This window comes from Theropithecus gelada, chromosome 2, assembly GCF_003255815.1.
Source record: "Theropithecus gelada isolate Dixy chromosome 2, Tgel_1.0, whole genome shotgun sequence".
Classification (NCBI taxonomy): domain Eukaryota; kingdom Metazoa; phylum Chordata; class Mammalia; order Primates; family Cercopithecidae; genus Theropithecus; species Theropithecus gelada.
In genome coordinates this window covers 176,267,557-176,289,956 of record NC_037669.1, presented here as the reverse complement: position 1 = coordinate 176,289,956, position 22,400 = coordinate 176,267,557, and the positions used below count along the sequence as shown (strand labels likewise).

At 37.0% G+C, this 22,400-nt stretch overlaps 1 protein-coding gene across 5 annotated transcripts in view; it reads right to left on the bottom strand.

Annotated features, from left to right (window-relative positions):
- The window catches only part of RBMS3 (RNA binding motif single stranded interacting protein 3), a 760,896-nt gene that overhangs the window by 270,823 nt on the left and 467,673 nt on the right, over positions 1–22,400 (bottom strand). For all 5 annotated transcript variants that reach the window (XM_025375203.1, XM_025375206.1, XM_025375204.1 and 2 more), the window contains exon 6: positions 9,250–9,329. In XM_025375203.1, coding sequence (XP_025230988.1) covers positions 9,250–9,329 — 80 coding nt within the window. The remainder of the gene's footprint in view (positions 1–9,249; positions 9,330–22,400) is intronic.

The following is a 22,400-nucleotide window of genomic DNA, read 5'->3' as shown; positions in this document are numbered from 1 at the left end:
TGACTGGATCATAGGGGCAGATTTCCTCCCTGCTATTCTCATGATAGTGAGTTCTTACAAGATCTGGTTATTGAAAAGTGTGTAGCACCTCCTCCTTCACTCTCTTCCTCCTGCGCCAGCCATGTAGATCATGCCTGCTTCCCCTTCACATTCTGCCCTGATGTAAGTTTCCTGAGTCTTCTCCAACCATGCTTCTTGTACACCCTGTGGAACCAGGAGTCAACTCAACTTCTCTTTTTTATAAATTACCCAGCCTCAGGTAGTTCTTTATATCAATACAAGAACAAACTAAGACAATAATTTCCCTATTTTAAGGTCAGTTTATTAGCAATCTTAATTCCAGCTGCAACCTTAATTCCTGCTGTAACCTCGATTACTCTTTTTCATGTAACCTAACATATTTACAGGTTCTGGGGATTAGGACTTACAGATCTTTAGAGGACCGTTATTCTGTCTGCCACAAGTAGGTATTTGCTTATTTGTTTAACAAATGATATTCATACTGTTCTGTGCCAGGCTTTGGGTTAGATGTTTGGAAGAAAGAGTAAGGTACAGTCGTTGTTTTCAAAGGGTTTGAATTGTTTAAGGAAGATGGGGGAGATAAACATCAAAGTTCTTTTTTAAAAAACCCACAATCTAATGGGACAAATGAATCTTCATAAGCATGCCAATTTCCTATGAAAGATTTGTTTTTTGTACTGAAAAATAACTAAAATATTACTCAAATAATTGATTCATCATTCAGGGCTGAAAGACATAAGAAATCAGAGAAAGCAGAAATAAGATAAACACATAATGACTAGTTCAGAACTTGCCTACTGTTTTCATTCACATTTCTCTTAAAATATTTTCTTAAGTTTTGCAGACTTTTCATTCTAAAAAATTAGATCATAAATAATGAGGCGTGTGTATAGCAGGCTTTTTGATGGTTACAGGGAGAAAGTGGCAAGTATTTAATTTTGAATACTATCCATTCATACAAAAATTGGTTAGAATGTGTTCTTAAATCAATCCTATTAAATGAGATCCTAGATTCTGAAATGCACTAAGAACTTAATTATTCAATTTGGTTTCTCTGGCTTGTGTGTTAATTGGTCTTAAGCCACTCAACCCTCAGCTTGCTAATAGGACTCATCCAGACAGACACTAAATGGTTTAGCTACTCATTAGTGATGCTGACAGAAGGCAAAGCCCAACATGGTGTTAGAAGCAAAATTAGTGTTTTATTATTTATTTTGTAAGTTTTTACGTGAAATTTTCACTTCAGAAATTCGTGCAGACCTGAATGGAGTCAGTATTTTAGAAATAAGTTATGAAGGTGGTTCATGATTTTGGAGATGTATAGAAAACCTCCTCATCCCTTTTCTCTATCTCATGAAATTACAACTATTTTAATCAATCAAATTATGTAACCAAATGGAAACTGCAGACACATTATGCTGCTACTTATTGGTGCTTTATATGAAACCATGAAAAAATATGGTAAAGAAAGCATTAACCATATCTTATTGATTAAAAACTATAGAGTATGTTATATCACATAGCATTATAAAAGAAATAATAAGTTAATGTGATAATTTAGGCAGAATTGAGCAACATTATTATGCCAAAAGGGATATAATATAGATAAATTCTCTTTTTTGTTTTTTCTCAAGACATTTATCTTTTTATGTGAAGAAGTGGCAGGGGGAGCAAAAGTGCTGCATAATCATTGTGCTTAACTAGCTCCAGTGGCAAAAAGTTTAGAAACATTATTCCAGTATAATTAGGCAAGACCATTTGCCATGCCAGAAAACAGAATTCATCATTGCACTGTTCAAGAATGAGTTATTTAAAGAAACTACAATTAGGTCTTCAGTGTACACCTTGAAAAGCAGTCTTAGAAAAATTAGACTTTCCAAAATGTAACTGGAATTTTTTTCAAATAGGTTTCTTATTCTTATAAACATTTCTCTCTCGCTTGCTCTTGCTTTCTTTCTCTCTCTCTCTATTTAGATATGGAGATTTTTTAAATTAAAACTTTGAAAATATTTTAAGATTTTCCTCAATGTGCTCCCCCAAATTGGTTGCATGTTTGTCTACCCAGAGCTGTGCATCCTCCCCATACCTTCAAAAAGTTCATTAAAAGCAAATATATGTATGATTGTCATTTAATTCATGAAACCATACAACTCCAAAGAGTATTTAGTGAGAATTTACAGAGCTAAGCATACAACCCTTGAGCCACAAAAGATGAAAAAGACTCTGGTTTGGAAAATTCAAAATCAGATAAATTAAAACAAACAAACAAATAGAGAAACTCTTTGTCACTATTCACTTAACCTGCTCCTACCAAGATCAGAACTTCAAGAGGCAATCAAGGCAAGTATGACATTAAGTAATAAAATTAAAGATAATAGTGAAAGACCTTCCAACTTTCTAATCATAAGCCTCCAGCTGCTTGACTAAAGATCTTCTTCACTTGACTTCAGCCAGCTGTAGGCATTCACACACTGGATGTCATATTCGATGTCCACCTCTACATTTATCCAAGACCAAAACCTCAAAAAAATACCTTCTCTTTGATGATAATTGTCTATGCCTGTACCTCACCTTCACTTTACGGGCTTTATGGCTTCCCTAAATCTTTTCCATTTTTATCAGCCATCTAACTCTTTATGTCCTCAGTTGTTCTCAAGTCAGCCATGCCACCATTCTTGGCTTTTTCTTGTCCTTCTTGTCTTTTTCCATACCTCTCTTGCTAAATTTCAACCCTGGCTTGCTACTTGACTACTACCTCTAATGTTCACCTTCATTAACCCTACTATGTGATTTATAATATCAGCTTTTTAAGAATAAAAGTCATAAAAACAGTATATTTGGGCCATGAAATTCACTGTACTACTTTAGTGAAGCGAATACCTTCCTTTATAGCCAGAGGTTTTGAATCAAAAAGTAGTTCCCTAACATAATTTCTAGAACTCCCAACTTGAATTTGACTTTCCCTAAAATCAGAGCATGGGAGAAGGTAGTTTAATTGGGAGCTGATGTCAGGAAGCTGATATGATAGAAAAGGAAAAGACGGGGAAGGGGGAAAATGCTAATAAAGGAAACCTCATTGAGCTTGTGACCACTGTGGATAACCTCTCAAGGAACTCTGTAGAATATGACTCAGAATTATCCTTCCAAAGGATGAGAGACCCAATATTATCTTCTGGCTCCTATACTCTGATGATTGAAGGCTATCCCAGGGGGTGATAATTCCCCCCAAATTTGTAGAAGACATTTGTCTGTCTCATTGAGCAAGCTTTTATAGATTTTGTCCTGAGGTAGAAAAGTGAAGAAACTAGGTGGATACATGAGGTAAGATGCTTCTAGATTGCATCTCCTATGCAGCTGAAATCACAGGTGAGTAGAGTAGATGTAGCCCTGTCAAAAAACTCATTTCAATTATTTCTATTCTTTTGAAGAGGAAACATTTTTCCTTCTCTATTTAGCTTCTCATATAAAGATGTAGAAATTTAATCACCTCTTCTTCCTTTCTTATATATCTAATCAGTTACCAGCACATAGCTTTTTTACCTTCACAATATCAGATGCAGCTCCATAGAAAGGTTGAAAACTGATTGACCTAATCAAATTCCATAGAATTCACATAGATGCTTAGACTCCATTAACCATGATATTGTCCAGCTGCTCTGTGAAGTTCATTAATAATATTCTAAAGGTGTTTTCTTCATCACGAAGCAACAAAGTATGTTTGATACATAGAAATAATCTGAAGACATCACCAACATTAAGAATGAAAAATTTTTTACTAGTGAAAAATCTAAAATGATACCCAATTGGGGATTACATTGTTCACAAAGTGTGTTATACAAGTGATGCTTTAGTTTCACAAAGATGAAACATTTGGAGAGAAGCAATGCTCCACCTGAGCAGAACAATCAAGAAATATTTTTTGCCCAACTACACACCATAGCATTTTTTATTTGTTACCTCTTCTCAGCTATAGTTTTATTTGTGGACTTAATAGACAGTTACTATTGAGCAAACACAGACTTTAAGGCTCTGCAACATTCCCCACTGATAAAAATTTGTAAATCTATTGCTTAAATATTCTGATTTTTGAATCACGTAAGATAAATTGATTGAAATATGTTGTCAATATTTTACTCTGGCAGGAATGTTAAGTTTATACGAACACTTGTGTTCATCATTTAAAAAATCATTTTGTAAATATTTTTCCTTGCTTGATCCCATAAAGTATTCATATACATACATAGTCATACACATTTTTATTTACATCAACACATGACATTAAAATTACTATGTCAAAACATCAAAAAGCTCCATGCTTTATTTATTAGAAAAATATTATTCCTCTGATACCTAACTATTTGTGCAAAGTTCTGTCAGTTACAAGAGTTGTTAAATTTTATAACATCCCATAATGTGCTAAGCTTTCTCTCAAATTTTCCCTGCTTCAATTGAGATTAGAAACAATTATCTAAAGAATAAGGAAAGCATACCAGAAGTTAGTTATTCCATTTCATTCTGAAAAGACTGCTCCACTGACAGGAGCACGTGCTTACAGGAAAAAAAAAAAAAAAATGTCTAGTTTGAGAGAAAAACATGATTTATTTTTTCACAAACCGGCCTGCATGTTCTGTTCATCAATACATGTCCCTACATGTGAAAGCCTTTTCCGCATGGTGTATCATCCTGCTCTGGGGGCTCTTTGAAAGTGAGCCTTTCAAGTCCATGCCCTACAGATCCCTGAAGTGTCTGGGAACTAACCCTTTGCTTTTGCCAGAGGTTTGAAAATGGAACACTTTGGGGCTATACAACATTGCTGTGCAATTCATTATGGGACAAAGAAGTGTCTGGGGTTAGGCAGGCAAGCAACTAATGATCCTTCATTTTGTCCAGAAAAGCATCAAGATCGATATGTAGGACATGCAACATTTATGGAATGCTGTATTTTCTTTTCCCTCTAGGGAAGGCAGAAAACGCTGAATGATCTCTTTCTGCTGATGGCTACAACAGTCAAATGATTGACACTATTTAACACATGCGTTTGGTCTCCTTCTCATCTGCTGGCAGCAATACATGTGACTGATCTTTGTTAACTTCCTGTATACTAGTACTCAATCATTTGACTTTTGGCATGTATATTTAGCTTCATTGATCCAGGTAACCAAAATCTGGGGATAACATTATAATCTAAAATGAACAGAGGTAGTTCTGGGATGTGCTAAAAGACATCAATGATCCATGATGCATTCATTTAAAAAAAGATCTTTTATGAATAAATAGGAGGAGCCTAGAGAAATAAAGTGTGTTCCAAAAAGATATCTGTAAAGTTCTCTTCCAACTCACATATCTGTCAGGAATTAGAACCAAATACCAACATGAATCATATTTAATTAGCCAATTATTCCAACAATGGCTAAAATCGAAATTGGGGCCGGGCGCGGTGGCTCAAGCCTGTAATCCCAGCACTTTGGGAGGCCGAGACGGGCGGATCACGAGGTCAGGAGATCGAGACCATCCTGGCTGACACGGTGAAACCCCGTCTCTACTAAAAAATACAAAAAACTAGCCGGGCGAGGTGGCGGGCGCCTGTAGTCCCCGCTACTCGGGAGGCTGAGGCAGGAGAATGGCGTAAACCCGGGAGGCGGAGCTTGCAGTGAGCCGAGATCTGGCCACTGCACTCCAGCCTGGGCGGCAGAGCGAGACTCCGTCTCAAAAAAAAAATAAAAATAAAAATAAAAATAAAATCGAAATTGGGCAGCAACATAAATGTGGTCAGTGTTACATGTCCTTGCAAATTTCCTTACCTATGACATTTTTAGAATTTGAAATTCAGAGCATTGTCAACATTTTAGATTGAAATAGATTTTTTTCCTTGTTCTTTTATAGAAATAATACAGTTGGGGACTTGGAAACTTAGATGATCATCTCAGGAAAATAATTAGCTTTGCATCTCCTTTAAGAGTAATTGTCATTGTCAACAGTGACAGAAACTGAATGCCATTATATTTGCTCAATAACACATGCGCATTTTCTCCACACTGTCCCTAAACAGAGAGGTAGACAGCATGAATATGGCACCAATCGCTCTGTACTTGCTTAGAGTAATATTAAATATAGTCAATATAGTTTGGCTGTGTCCCCACCCAAATCTCATCTTGAATTCCCATTCAAGATGTTGTAGGAGGGACCCAGTGGGAGATTATTGAATCATGGGTGCAGGTCTTTCCTGTGCTGTTCTTGTGATTGTGAATAAGTCTCATGAGATCTGATAGTTTTAAAATGGGGAGTTTGCCTGCACGAGCTCTCTTCTCTTGTCTACCATCATGTGAGACATGCTTTTCACCTCCCACCATGATTGTGAAGCCTCCTCAGTCATGTGGAACTGTAAGTCCAATAAACCTCATTCTTTTGTAAATTGCTCAGTCTTGGATATGTCTTTATCAGCAGCATGAAAACAAACTAATACAATAGGGCTCTAGTATGAGAAGAAGATGATTGACATAATATTCAATCTTTCAACAGCTTTCTTAAGGCCTGAGGATCTCGGGTCATAATTATTGGATCACTGTGAGTCCCTCATCGACATGATCTTAAAGCAATGTATTTAAACAATCAATGTGCAGTTCTATAAAACCACAAACTTCTGAATTCAAATATGTGAAATCTTGATAAGGCAGAACACTGAGATTTTTCAGATTTTAAAATTGTATTTTAGTTTTCAGTGAGTCACACTAATTAGAGTGGAGTATATTCACAAGCAAAGACACACTCTCTAAAGTAATGAAAAAGATTAGGAAATTGGCCACTTAAAAAAAAAGTATGAATATCTGATGCCATAGCTCATAGTGATATCCTACTCCCTGTTGTAAATATGGAATTGAATATTGGCTAAGACATATATTTCTGAAAGTAAGATTTCAGCTATTTCCAGGTAGTAAGTAATGAGGACCAGTAAAGGCAGACAGCATACACCCAAATTGTAGTTATACCTGTCGTGACTTAGTAATTATACTCAACAAGGGCAAATTACTACTTTACCTTTCAAAATATCCATATCTTGTATTATATCCTCTTTTCTTCCACACCTAATTTAAGTATCAAAGATTAAATGTCTTTACTTAGCATTTGAAGCCTTTATTCAATTCTAACTTTCAAAGTAATTTATAAATAAGCAGATTCAAGCATTGATGATGATCAATATTTTGTATTTAGTTCTATTATGATGAGTGGAAATCTCAGAAGCATACAGTTATCTCTCCTAAGAGTTTTATAACTGAACATAATTATTTTGTCTTTCTTGTTCCCAGGAGATAAAAATGAGTGAGAAAACTCATAACCAAGTTCCTGCTATTCACGATGTTTCCATTGGGTGTAGCTATGATATTAGATAGGTTAATATCACAGCCTGCATATTCTGGAAGGATGCCCAGACATTTGGGGATTTGTAGTGACTTTCTTTGTCTTCAGCATTAAATTGTATTAGTCAGCAATATGTTCTATGGGGAAAACCAAATGAAATACCTTCAAATCAATCAGGGCAAGAAGGCTTTCAATATGTCTTTTTGACATATCAATTTTTTTTTAACAAATCAAAAAATTGAGATGTGCTAAAACTTGAATCATCCATAATTTCTACACAGTGTGCTCATTTTTATTTTTATATAATTATATAATTTACACCTAGTTTGAACAACTTCTATATAGATAGGTCTCTGTTGGATAAAATAGGACAAATAAGAGGAAAGTCCACAAACAATGCAACTCCTTTACTCGATGACAGGTTTGAGTAAAGTGTCTTAAAATGTCTGTTTATAAAAAAAAAAAAAAAAAAAAAAAAAGTATTTCTGCTAAAATGCAAGGGCAGCTAACATGCTGAGATGAAAACTGCTAACTCTTTTCTTAACAACACCATATGTCTCCAATTGGATCATAATGCAGTCAGTTCCCAAGGGAACGTTACACATGGAAGCTAACCAAATCAAGGCACAGTCTTCACTATATGTTGACTCACTGATTAGCCAGCAATCAGCTACTTTAGATTTTCAGATTATGCAAGTTGTCTGTCTGAAGGGTCTTTCTGCATTCTTGACATCCCCCTTAAACAAAGCAAGTCATTACAAAACCCTCCACAAAAATATTTCTCTTTTTGTATACGCTTCCTCTTATCTATAAACTCAATATATTTTAAGAAACTAAAATGCTCAACCTCTGAACTCTCTGATGGGTTTTAAATAGTAGATGCATTATACAGCAAACACTATTGAAATCAAGCTTATAAAGATGAAAGCCACGTATTGTAAGATGAAAGAAGTCACCTTAGTCTCCTCTGAGACTAACAGTATATAAAATACCAACAAATAAACCAACCTGCCTTATTCAGATGATTATTTATGTAATTTTTCTTAGTTTAATACTTCATTCAATTGTTAATTTTTATATAGAAATTATATTTAAAACTTTACTTAGTTAATATTAAAACCTTCCACATACATTACCGCCTCAAGTTCTGGCATTTGTAGCTCTGATACACATAATAAATCCAATTATTTCATGTTTAATGTAATTCTTAATAGTATAAAGTTAGAACACTTTATGATGTATATAAAACCTTAGGAATTTTGCCTTGGGAAGTGTGAAATGCCCTGGGATAGTTCAGACTGGGGCTTCTCAAACTAGCTCTGATAAATAGACAGTATTTTCTAACATTTCCAATTTGTCAGTAACCAATATTTTTGTAAAAGAAAATTATGCACTCAGATTTCATGACATTGTCAAATCATTATACAAGTTTCTAAATGTTTTCTCTCAGTTTCTGTACTTTTCTTGTCATGGACTGGTAAGAAATGTTTCAGGGCTGGCATCAATTTGTGGGATTCATTGTGAATATCATTGTTTAGGTATTTTGTAACTAAGAAATTGCAATTTTAATATTAATGCTGAGTCATAAACTTCCATCACTTCCAGCACATCATTCTTTAACTATTATTTGCTATGGTTTTCTTCTAATCCACTTTACAAAATTAGCAGCAGAGATTCAAAAAGCCAAAGAAGAATTACCAAAAAGTTTTTGAGAAAGATGAGTTGCTACACAGTATTTTTTAAAAATACACATTAATAAAAGCAAACTCCCCAAATCTGCAGTGATCAACAAAGGCTCTACCATGTACTTATTCTAATAAGAGCAATTTAAGCCTCGGCATCATTTAGTGACTAATTAGTGACATTTCTTACCTGGGATGCCTGGTGGTGTTTTCAGATATTTTCCATTAAAATGTTGAATTACCACTTCACATTTTTCAGTAGACTCCATTCTGGGAAAAAAAGGTAAACCAGACGTCATATATGGCTGTCAAGAAAAAGAAACTTAAGAAGTAAAGGAAAACCAGAAAGCCATAGAAATACTTGATTTAAGAAATGTACCCCAATTGCCAACTTTTGTCATGACCATGATGACCAGATTAATAAGAGAACATCGCAAACTCATCAATGCTGAGAAAGTATTATTCACTCTTTGAAAGATGTCTATGTGGAGGGCTCTGTTCTGAGCCTTCTTTCAGAGGTAACCCTGAGGCATTATTTTAATTCACTCAGCAATGTTTGGCAATTGAAAGTGTTCAACAAATGTCTGTTGAATGATGAATTAGCAAACCTGATGGGTAGATCTTGTTATTGTCATTCATATCCATAAGGGCACTGAGGCTTAGACAGATAAACTACCTTTCCAATAAGAGGTAAAGTCAAGATTTGAACTAACACCTCTGCAACAGTAAAGCCTGTGCTATAGCTACAGGCTATACTACTGATGGATTCCACAGAAGAAGTCGACAAGATGTGTTTTACTTGAACAGCTTGCAGCCTAAAGGACTGATTGGTATAGTAATGTAGTCGTCAGTGTTATGACATTTTTATTGAAAATCCACTGTATGTAAGACACCCAAAGAGTTAGGTGGGGTCCTACATCTTGAAGGAAGGTAAGTATATATATACAAACCTTAGGTTCCGTACTTTCTCAATATTGAATTTTGGACAATGTCTTATTTTTTCATACTATCTTATCAATATTCCTAAACTGGTGTTCTTGTGCCAAATTTTGGCATCTCACATACAACCTGAAGCATGAACATTTTGAGCCAGACCAACATATTTTAAATTTTGGCAATATTACCATATCTTAAGTACAGTAATATTTGTAGCATTTTCCAAATAATGAATAATATCTGGCCTTTATTATTTTATAAGCTTGGATGGGGAGGATAATAATTAAGGATTAATTCTGATTAAAGGAAATTAAGTCTTCCAAAGAGTATACTAGAGGCAAAAATAAATTTAAGAAACAGCACACATACACATGAAAGAATGTGTATGAAATGTGTAAAATTTGTTCAAAAGGCAAAGTATAATTTTAGATTTTCTGCTGTTATTAATACGAGCTTTCTTGGAATGGTGCCCATCAATGCCAAGTTGTAAAACTTTCCTATGTCTAAATTTTATATGTATTTCAGGACCATATTACATGGCTATATTACAGGACCACATTACATGGCAAAGGAAACAAGATATGAAAAAAATGTTAACAAATGTCAAGTCAGTTATACATATTTATCACAGTTATAAGAATTCAAATGTGAGAGGAATCCTAGAAGTCAGAGATGATGCTGAGAAGAGGCACAGAATCTAGGAAAGGCTTTTGGAGAAGTAATTAGGGCAGGGGGCTGAGCTGGGCAGCTTGGAGGGCATGCGTCCTTATTACAGTGTGGTAGAGAGAGCAAGCATATGGCTCAGTGGAAGGTTTGCCCGGGAAATTCTTAAAAATTAACTGAGAGAGGAAGTCAGGGCATCTGTATCACCTGTTTAACAAGTTTGAAGATGATATCAGGAACAAGTTACATTTTGGAGCTATAATTATTTTCTGAAGAAGTTTTGTTTTCAGATGTACATTCCTATGAAGCATGGGATGAGTGTGCATCTGTCTGTATTGATACATATGACAAATCTCTACCGCCAAGCAGGGCTGAATTTACAGGAATGAGGCCTATGTCTTCACACAGAGCCCCACACTTAGAACAACCCTGCACTTGGTTTAAAGTTCTGCTGTCGCCACCTTGAACTTCTTAACAGTGCTTTTAACAAAGGGATCTACATTGTCATCTTTCACACTAATTTATGTAGTTGATCCTTCTATGACAATAGAGTGCAGGAACCTAACTTAATATAAACGGTTAGTATGTATATCATCAGGTGACCCAAGGGATGCACATAAGTATTATTTTGAAAAAAAAAATTCAGAATGCAATGTTAATAGATAAAAAATAAAAACCCAAACCGTATTTTGTTTACTACTCACTCACAAGTTCCCCTGTATCAGAAGATGTTTGGATAAGAAAGGCAAGAGGAGTCTTTCCTCATTCTAAATATTTAGGAACAGCTAAGTACCATTTTCCTAACTCTTTCAAGTTTCCTTTCCAGTGGAAGCTTTTACTGTAAGTCTTTCAATTGTTTTTTAATCTTTCTTTCTTTTTTTTCTTTTTGAAAGTAGAAAACTTCCATTTCCATGAAGAAAAGAATTCTAACTGTTCTTTCTCTCTTCCCACAGGATCCACTATTGTCTCTTAGGCAAAGTAACCTTCCCTCCTAGCAGAGACATGAATGGGGGAGGAAATGTAAGCCCTTAATTGCTACAGATGTTACTTTATGGAATTTTTTTTCGAGGAGAGTGACAGAATGCAAAGTTTATGCCTCAAAGCCCCCTCTCTGTTCAGTCTCTCTCTGGGTACTCGCCTGGATAAAAGGCAGTTAAGAATCTAAAGCTTGCTTGCAAGAGTCCTACAAATCAAATCCCTTCTCTTTGTCTTAAAATGGCATGGAATTATAAATGAAGACTAATACTAGGGGTGTGTGCGTGTTTATTCTACATAATACATTTTAGGGAATAGAGAGGAAGCTAAAAAAGAAAATCAAGTGGCTAACCCACTCCACCCACTTAAAATATTTTTGTTCTTGTTTGAAAGCCTCAAGTCCTCCCTTCTGTATTCTAAGTATGATCGTCTTTTCTTAACACTGTTTTACAGTCATATCAAGCTGGATGGAGGCTGTTTCTATGAACACAAAGACAGCAGCATAGATTGTTCACTTTGGGTTCATTCAGATTTAACTAAGTGAATGTCTGCTGTGAGCCTTTAGAGACTCCCGTCTCTGAAAGAATAAATGCAATAAAAGTCTGTTTTCTGTAGCTGCCGGCGCTTAGTGTCAAACCATGTTATGCTGCACCACCCAGCAGTGACAATTCCATTTTAATACACGGGGCACATTTTAACAAGGCAAAGCAGTCCCAGCAAAGATGGCAATATAGGAGCTGCCAAGGGGAAAAGTCCCACTGTTCCTCATGCATTTTATGTGGAAGCAGAACAAAAATGAGACTGAGACCCAGAAAGCTCTGGTGGGGGGGGGGGGGAGCAGGAAGAGACTATATTTGAATAGCCATCTTAGGAAGAATGTGCCCATTTTCTTCTCAAGTTTCACAATTAACCTCTCTGAAATGCCAGCTCAAGCTATCTGGAATCTGGCACACGCTTCAGTTGAAACTGACACTAGCATTATCAAGTGAGTCTGAAAAGACAGCACGCCAGACACGGCTGCCTTTATAGGTCCCTTTCAGATGGGCCACTGAATCACTACAACTGTATCTATTCTTCCTAGGTGGTACCTGAAACCCCTTGTGTCCCTCAGAACATCTCGAGTGCCAGGCCAACCATTCACCTGACAATACATTAATTAGGTTCTTACAAGGCTCTAATCATTGTATAAAGCTTCAGGGTTTTCTGTTAGGTCTGATGTTTAAATATAAATACACTTTAAAGGTCCTGTTTGACATTCTTTCTTGTCTCAGTACCTAGGAACCTGACTTCAGTCATTTGAAACACACCACAGAATTGTGCTGCTGCTTCTTCCTTTTTTTTTTTTTTTAAACAGCTACTAAGAGGAGCTAGTTTAACAGCCAATACAATTCCCACAGGCAAATTACATCAGATGAGAGGCTGATACAATATTAGTAGAATGTTCTGGGTCAGACTAAATATGCAGAGGTAGAAATATACTTTGCAAAACCATTTGCAGCCTACCTCTGTCACCTCCATAAACAATCACACAGTTTTTGGTCTTAAAGCAATAAGCATTATTAACCATGTGTTTAAAACAAATCCATCTTGTCATTTATTATGGTTAATTAGAGGTTTCCAGTATTGTGAAATGTTTGTGGTTTTGCAATCACAGGCTCTGTACAAACTATTGGCAACTTAGAGTATCTGACTTTGTAAGCCAGTCATCCTCATTTCTGGTAAGATTTACGTATGCACAGGGTCAACATTAAAATATTTTTTAAAGTACTAAACTGTGCACTCCTTCTGACATTTCAAAAACAAATTATGTCATTTCTTTCTTAAACCATTGTAATGGAAGGAATAAAATGGTGAGTCCGAGAAACAAAGATGAATGAATGTGATGAATTTTCTTCTCAGTTTTTGCAATTTGTTTTCTTCCTGCCAGGCACCTGACATTCTTAGGATACAAATGGCTTAAGTACCAAACAGTGAAGCTGAGAGGTCTCCCTTATATGCCCTTTTGTAGAAACCAGACATTTTGAGATATCTTGCTCAGCATTACAACACATTCCTCTTAGGAAATGAAACTGTGGATGACAATATTTGACTAATGAAAACACATTCCAGAGTTTGAGAATCACATAATTTCAAGACTGGAAATGGCCTCAGATATCAACTTCTACATTGTACAGATGAAGAAAGTAACACTAGAAGACTGTGAATGGCTTTTTTAAAAACTAGTTAGTGGATGAACCTGGAATAGAACTTTTGTCTCATGACTCTCAATTGTGAGACTATTTGGAAGAGATGCAGCTCCCTTGCTGACCTCATGTCATCCCTCCTGATTTTCTCTACTGACTGATGTACTTCAATCTGTTCAAGAGTAGGATGGGTCCTGCTAGCTCCACTCTACCCAGCCACTATTACTTCAAGAAGTTGTTTTCAAAAATGGAATATAACCTGATATGAGATGTCAAGGGTGTTTCACCTCTGTGGTATTCTCGCCCAAAACCCATATAAACTAAGGGTCCTATCATGAGGAAAATAGCTGACAAACTCAGATCTAGAGACATTCAGGCTACCTGGCCAGTACTATTCAAACAAACAAAGCCTAAGAAATTATCACAGATCAGGGCAGGCTGATGAGACAGGACAACTAAATGCAATATGGTAACTGGATTGGATCCTGGAACAGAAAGAGAATTTGTTAAAGAAAAAGTTGGCAAAATCCAAATAGAGTCTGGAATTTAGTTAATAATAATATGCCAATGTCAGTTTCTTAATTTTGACAAATGTACCACGGTAATTTAAGGTGTTAATGGGGAAAACTGGGTGTGCAGTATATAGAAAATCTATATTATCATTACACTTTCATGTGAAGGTAAACTTATTCCAAAATAAGAAGCTTACTTTTAAAATCAGTGTACCTTAAAATTATCAGAAAACTACTTTTAAAAATACCAATCTCTAGGGCCCAGCCCAGGAGATTCTGACTTAATTGTTTTGGCACGAGGCCCATGTAGAAAGATTTCAAAGATACCCAGGTGATTTCAGTGTGCAGCCAGGGTTGAAAAGTCCTGGTCCGCAGTTCTGTGTCAGGTATGTGAGACTGGAAACCACGGGCCAAACCCAGTCTACAGGTATGTTCCATTTGGACTGCAAAGAGATTTTGGAAATTTTGAAATGATTGTCAACATTTGAAACTCCGGAGATTTCACATGAAAATTGAAATTTATAATTCCTTTTAATAGATGGGACAGTTTAACCCATGCTTTCTGCATGGCAACTATGACATAATAAAAAATATATTTAGTCTTTTTCTCAGGTTGCTGACACACAGCCTCTAAAACCATTGGAATTTCCTGAGTGATAAGGGTATGTTGTGTTGTTCAGAATAGACTATTTTTAACCACATCTGAGTTTATGCTAATGAGGTCACTCAGGTAGCTTCAGGATGGGGACTGGTCACAAGAAAGACTAAGACTTGATTAGTGGGTTGGAACTTTCAGCCCCACCCTCTCTGACTTCTGAGAAATGGAGAGCGGCTGGAGATTGAGCTCAAACACCAAGGGCCAATGATTTAATCAATCAAACCTAGAAACAACAAAGTTCAGGAAGTTTTCAGGTTGGTGAAGACGTTGATACATGACAGGAGGGTAGTGAGCTCAGAGAGACTACAGAAGCCACACACCCCTTCCCTGATACTTCACCATATGCGTTTCTTTCATTTGAGTTGTATCCTTTATAATAAACTGGTAAACATAAAGTGCTTTGAGAGTCATTTTAGTGAGTTACTAAACCTGACCTGGGGAGTTCTGGGTACTCCCACATTTTGTAGTTGCTGGGAAGAAATGTGGGTAGCTTGGTGATATGGTTTTGCTGTGTCCCCATTCAAATCTCATCTTGAGTTGTAGCTCCTACAATTCTCATGTCCCATGAGAGGGACCTGGTAGGAGGTAACTGAATCATGGGGGTGGTTTTTTTTCTGTGCTGTTCTCAGGATAGTAAGTCTCATGAGATCTGATGGTTTTATAAAGAACAGTTCCCCTGCACACACTCTCTTGCCTGCCGCCATGTAAGACATGCCTTTGCTCCCCCTTCGCCTTCCGCTATGATTGTGAGGCCTCAGCAGCCATGTGGAACTGTGTGTCCATGAAGCCTCTTTTTCTTTATAAATTACCCAGCCTCAGGTATTTCTTCATAGCAGTATAAGAATGGACTAATACACCTGGGCACTCCATTTGCAGCTGGTATGGAACTGAGCCCTTACACCTGTGGAGTCTGATGATGATCAGGTAGTTTGTGTCAAAACTGAGTTAAATTATAGGACATCCAATTGATGTCAGAGAATTGGAGAATTGATATGCAAAAATAAGGTATTTGATGTCAGAAAAACCCACACATTTGGTGTCAGAAAAAAAGACATCACAGCAACCATGGAATAGAGTAAAAGAGCAGTTTTGTTCTTTAAAGGAAGTCACTTTGTCATTATTCCTACCAATCTGTATCAATTGCCCATCCTAAGGCAAAATAGTAGGTGCTGTTTGTCACTGAACTTGCATTGTTTATTTTTAATAGTTAAGAGAAAAGAAAAAGTATTTAACTTAATTTATACAGGGATAGTGTTGTATTTCTGTTCACCCTTTCCTAGATGTCCTCTCTGTCCTGCTCTATGCCCCAAGAAAGTGACCCTTCTATCAACTGTGTAATCTTAGCTCTTCTGTTTACTGGTTTTCTATTGGGTTCTGCCTATGGAAGCTTGAAAGAACTTCAAAAGGCAAGAGTAGAGAGAAATCTGAGTGATTTTCCCTCTTTCTCTCCCTGTTTTGGCCCTTCTGTCTAGTAGGTGTTGCATCTCTCCCTGTCTACAGTCCTTCCAAGCAAGCCCTCCTCTGAGGCTCTAGCTCTCACTGACCTCTGGAAACACCCCTCTCTGATGACTCCTTTTTTTTTTTTTTTTTTTTTTTTTAGATGGAGTCTCGCTTTGTCACCCAGACTGGAGTGCACTGGCTCGATCTTGACTCACTGCAACCTCCACCTTCCGGGTTCAAGCAATTCTCTGCCTCAGCCTCCCAAGTAGCTGGGATTATAGCCGCCTGCCACCACGCCTGGCTAATTTTTGTATTTATTAGAGACAGGGTTTCATTCTCTTGGCCAGGCTGGTCTTGAACTCCTTACCTTGTGATCCACCACCTCGGCCTCCCAAAGTGCTTGGGATTACAGGTGTGAGCCACTGTGCTCAGCCACATCTGGTTACTCCTTGAGCTCTCAGGGTGGTAAGGGTCTCCCTTTGCTGCTCCTCTCTGGGAACATCAACATCTCTTTGCCAGTTCCCTTAACACTGCTTCTGTAAATATTTTGTAAATACTCTTTAATTTTCTTCAGTAGAATCATCTGGAGTGAAACTCTGCTTCCATTCAGCATCTTGATGCCTACACCATAAAGCTATCAACAGCATAGGAGTAAAAAAATTATCCCAAAGACTGTGTGTTTCAAGAAGCATATAAGAAATAAAGTTTGCCTTATACTCCATCTAGAAACTACTTCTTTCACTTGGATTACCTGATTACCCCAGTAGGGACACTCATCTGTGTACTCATATAGAGGCATAATTATCTAAATATATTTTTTTTAGCCAGACTAATGTTTCTAGAAGGAATTTTCATAAAGAAATGGCAGAAAATTAAACTTAAATAATTTGAGATAAAGTGAAAATTAAGTATAGGTCTAGAAAAGTCATACCATAAATGACTTTGGAATACATTACCACTTTTAATCAATCTCCTAGCTGCAGCCATATTTCATTCCTAGATATTATTGAGAAAAGAAAAATAGCTCAGAGCAGGCTGAACAACGTGAGATATGCAACATTTATCAGGCCCAGAGAGACATAAGTACAGGACCTCAGTCATGGCTCTCTTCCTTGAGTACCCATACCTAAGGGCAATTGTTTAAAGGCATTTTTGTTCCTGACCAGCTTTCTCACTCTTTATCTTCATATTCCTAGAATTTGTGACACAAAGAACAAGGAACCAATTAATAGCTTATGTTATTTTAACGTAAAGTCTTGATAAACAACTTCTCTTCTTTTTTCCTTTCAAGATCCACTTGTAACTATTGCCAATTGGACTGTATATTCAGGGCAACATGAATCTAGGTTCCTGGGTGGCAATCTTCAAACTTTGAGCTCAAATAAGCTCTGTACTTATGTTATGTAAGGTGGACATTTTGGTGACTCAGGTGGAACCTGAAGCAGACTTTCAGTGATCTCCCTCAATTTGCTGACAGCTGGAGCCCTGGTATGAGCCTAACTTTCATTCATCTAACCTTACCAGAGTCAATGGAGGTCAGTCAACAGGGTAAGCCCTCCTCAGATTTCAATGCTCCATTCTTGGTTGAAGATTCAGACTAATTCACTTATTGAAACCACACACATTCCTGCCTCAACGTGGTTGGAATTGAAGCTCCACTGTAAGGTAGGAGTTCCATTTGTTATTCTCTAGAGTTTCTGCTGATTGCACATTTGTGACTTTCACTTTTTCTTTTTGAGCTAGTGTTATTTTTAATTAATTCTTAGAGTTTTTCTATCTTTTGGCTAGGCACGGTGGCTCTCACCTGTAATCCCAGCACTTTGGGAGGCTAAGGCAAGAGGATCACTTGAGGTCATGAGTTCAGACCAGCCTGGCCAACATGGTGAAACCCTGTCTCTACTAAAAATACAAAAATTAGACAGGCATGGTGGTGGGCACCTATAATCTCAGCTACTCAGGAGGCTAAGCCAAGAGAAACCCTTGAACCTGGGAGGCAGAAGTTGCAGTCAGCCAAGATGATGCCACTGCACTCTAGCCTGGGTGACGATGTGAGACTGTCTCAAAAAAAAAAAAAAAAAAAAAAAGAGTTTTTCAATCTTTTATCTCATTTAAAATTTTGGTTGGGGAAAAAATAGTTTCTCTCTGAAAAGAAAAAGTGTAATCTTATGGCTGAAGTGAAAAATTTGTAATCTTTAAAATTGGTGAGATTCCACAGCTCAGTTCTATTGACAAATCTAAACATTCTTCTTGGGTGACCAAAGTTCCTCTCACTGGGTCTTTTTGATCATTCAAGAAGGAAGTATAATTATGGGCAATCGTACTTCCATAACTGAGTCTAATAATAAAGATTTGCAAGAGCTGTTAGAAGTAGTAGCTGATCTGTTTAGCTTTTGGGGTTCCAGGGGTCACTCTGCACTATTACAACTTGAATTTTGTGTGTGCAATGACTGACAAGTCACTGGCAAAAACTGTGGTTTCTGAAGTAGCTGAAATCAGTTGCAGTGAATGATTATAAATGTACGGGGCTACTCATTTCTTCGGGTGCTTAGATAGAAAGACAGGTTTGAACACTTGAAGGTGGAGGAAACACTTTCCCTCAAGGCATAAAACTCCTCCTGTGGGAGGGTGGTCTGATCACAGAGTGTGCTGATGGGCACTGGGTCACCTACCAGTCTTGAGGGAATGTCTTTGCAGTGAGGTGCATTGTGGAAATATTGCATAGCCCGGTCTTGTGGCATTTCTCTCTTCTGAGAATGAGAAGATTCTCATCTCAGAATTCAGTGTAAAAGTGGGACCGTTCAATTTTAAATATCTAGGTGCACTGCCTTTCAGTTTTGCCTGCTTTTCACATATGTCAATATTAGGGCCCCAAAACTGCAAATGCTTTCATTTTGCTATTCACTAAAGGGCTCAACCCTCAAGTTAATAATCTAATCAATACATAAGCTAAGTTGAGAATACCACCTATCTAACTAGATTGATCTCCAAAATATGACTTTCTGGCATTTAGCTGGCTATTTTGAAACTCTTTGTAAAATAGATTTACATATATAAAGGAAATCTCTGCTTGCAGAAGCATCTCCCTTACTGCACCTAAGCTACTAGAAACTTTTATGATAGGAAAAACAGTGCCTTAAAGTTTATAAAACACACCTTACTTTTGCTTAAGATATTTTTACTGCTAATCTTATCTTGACCGGGCCTTTACTTATGCCCTTCTTTGTCCCAGTAAATAATGGTGTTTAGATCTAAGTTCTGTGCCTTTGGGATGTAAATTTTCACCTGAGTCATGTCTTTGGGATTGTAAATTTATGATAGCCTAGCTAATAATTGTTTGGGGCTTGACAGTCTAAAGCAGAAAGAAACTATTTGCAAACTGGCAAATGGAGAACCTTATAAAGCTATTAATACAAAATTTGCTTCCATGTGTCCTGTATGTCTATATGTTTATATGTGGCATGTGTATGTGACATTTTACTACCAACATATATGAACAACCTCCAATTAACTGTCTTAAAGAAAATGTAAGTGGTTAAATCAGGTATTTTATCAGAAAGATAGAAACTACATACAGACAGGAGGCAGGGAAATACTGGGTAGAAGAGGGTGGTTCCCTGGCGAGGGCTCCACCCTCAAGCCTGGACCCAAGGCCCTAAAAGAGAACTTCACATCCCTGTTTTCCCACCCAAACGTTGCCTTTTCCAAAACCACCCTGGCCTGCCCCACCCTCCACCCTGTACCCATAACAACTCCAAGATCCACTGGCAGAGAAGGAGAAAAGAGGAACCAGCTGGATGTTAGAGAGAAGCAGCTTAACTTCAGAGGGATGGCTTGACAGCAGAATTTCATAGAAGAGTTCTGCCACAGATGGCCCAACTCCAGGGGAAGATTATCTTCCCACTCTATTGCCCTTCCAGCTCCCCTTCCTGCTGAGAACTACTTCTACCATACAATAAAATCCTCCACATTCACCACCCTCCAAATTGTTTGTGTGACCTCACTCCTCCTGGATGCTGGACAAGAACCGAGGTGAGGGGGAAGAGGCCGAAGAGGCCGTCATACTAATTGAGCTATTAAACACTTAAGCCATCCATAGATGACAAAGCTAAAGGACCACACAGTAACACACATCCTCTGGGGCTCTAGGGGTCGTAGGCAACCCCTAGGCGCTGCCATGGGCCCGTACAGTGTTTTTTCCTGCAGGCGCCCAAAGGCACTGGCCCCGGCTCCTGCACCAGCTCACCTGCTTGCTAACCCTCCCACCAGGGGTTTGAGTGCTGAGGGCTGCCTAACCGAGCCACCCCTTTGTGAGTCCCACGAAGGTACCAAGGGAACTATCCTGTCTCAAAACCAGCTCAAGTGCCTTTTAGTTCACTTGATTTGAGTAAATCTTTGGTAAATAAGACTAGTTTAATATTGTTGGTTTAGTGAAAATAGCTGTCTTCTGATCAGGAAAATACCAAGGTATTTATCCATAGAATTTTTGCTTAGGTAGTGGCAGAACATTTTAAGCAAGTTGTAGAGGGTTTGCAGAAGATTAATCTTGGGAAAGAAATTTTGTGTGTGTTCAAATTGTCTAAAATTAGAAAGAAATTATTTATACGTTTTTCTAAAAATTGAGCATTAATATCAGAAGCACACTGGTGGAAGGCCACAGTCTGTGCCCCTATGTTGCCACAGGGTTTTCTCAGAAGACTGATCATTTTTAATACAAAATTCCAAAAGGTTATAAAAGGTTTATGGAAATCTTATCTTGTGAGGTCAAAACTGATTGAGATTGGATGGATTTGGTTATAGCATTTTATTAAAATTAGCTTTAGTATTGATAATACACTAAAACTAAAACGTGGTTTTCTCCTTAGAACAAGAATTTTGTGTAGTAGTAATAAGAGGTAGTAAAAGATTTGTTTACTTTTTGAGTAAACTGTAAAATAATTAAGTTGCAGGGAGAGTTTCCCTCATGTTGTCTTTATTAGGTCCCTTGATTGGGTATTAAACCCCTTCTCTATCAAATAATAACAAATTTTGCTTTCTGAAACTTTTGAATTATCATTTCCACAAAATAAATGACTATTATTATGCATTGACTTCTGATCCTATTTTGATCATGTGTTTTAAACATTTTTTTAACTTCAATATCGAGTGTTTTAAACCTTTAATACTTTGAATATTTCCAAAAATTAAATTTCAAATTCTAAAATTATCTTTTGATCTGTACTAACTTGGACATAAAAGAGGAACCCCTGGAAGTCCAGGAGAGACATATAACACTTATTTGGTATGTTAAAATCATACAGGAAACATTGTCAAATAAGAAATGCTGTTTATATGGACACATAGAGGGGAACAGCACACACTGGGGCCCTTCGGAAGGTGGAAGGTGGGAGGAAGGAGAGGATCAGAAAAATAACTAATGGGTACTAGGCTTAATATATGGGTGATGAAGTAATCTGTGCAACAAACCTCCATGACACAAGTTTCCCTATATAATGAACCTGCACATGTGCCCCTGAAGTTAAATAAAAGTTAGAAAAATAGGTTTCAGTTATATTAGTATACATGTATTCCAGAATGAAAAAAGAAACCTGTTCCACTGGTGAATCCACTAAAAACATCCTCTTGTCGTCATCCACAAACAATTATTGTTTCATTTTAAGTCTTCTCAAAAAGTTATTTATAATCAGCTATAGTCCAAAATTTTCTTCTTCTTCAAGGAAATTCATGGAAAAGAACCCCAACAAGAATTTTTGAATAAAGATTTCCGATAACTTTAGTGATCTTACCTTTGGACTAAGTAAAATCTTCCAGAACTCTAACTAAAACACTGATACATTAATGAAGATTGCTAACTCAACATCAATCAAAAGTTATTTCAATTTGCTGAACTGATAGAGGACTAAAATGATTTTTATGACTTTTATATTTGCAACATTACTGACTCATATTCTGTCTTATTTTCTTTTCAGCTATTCAT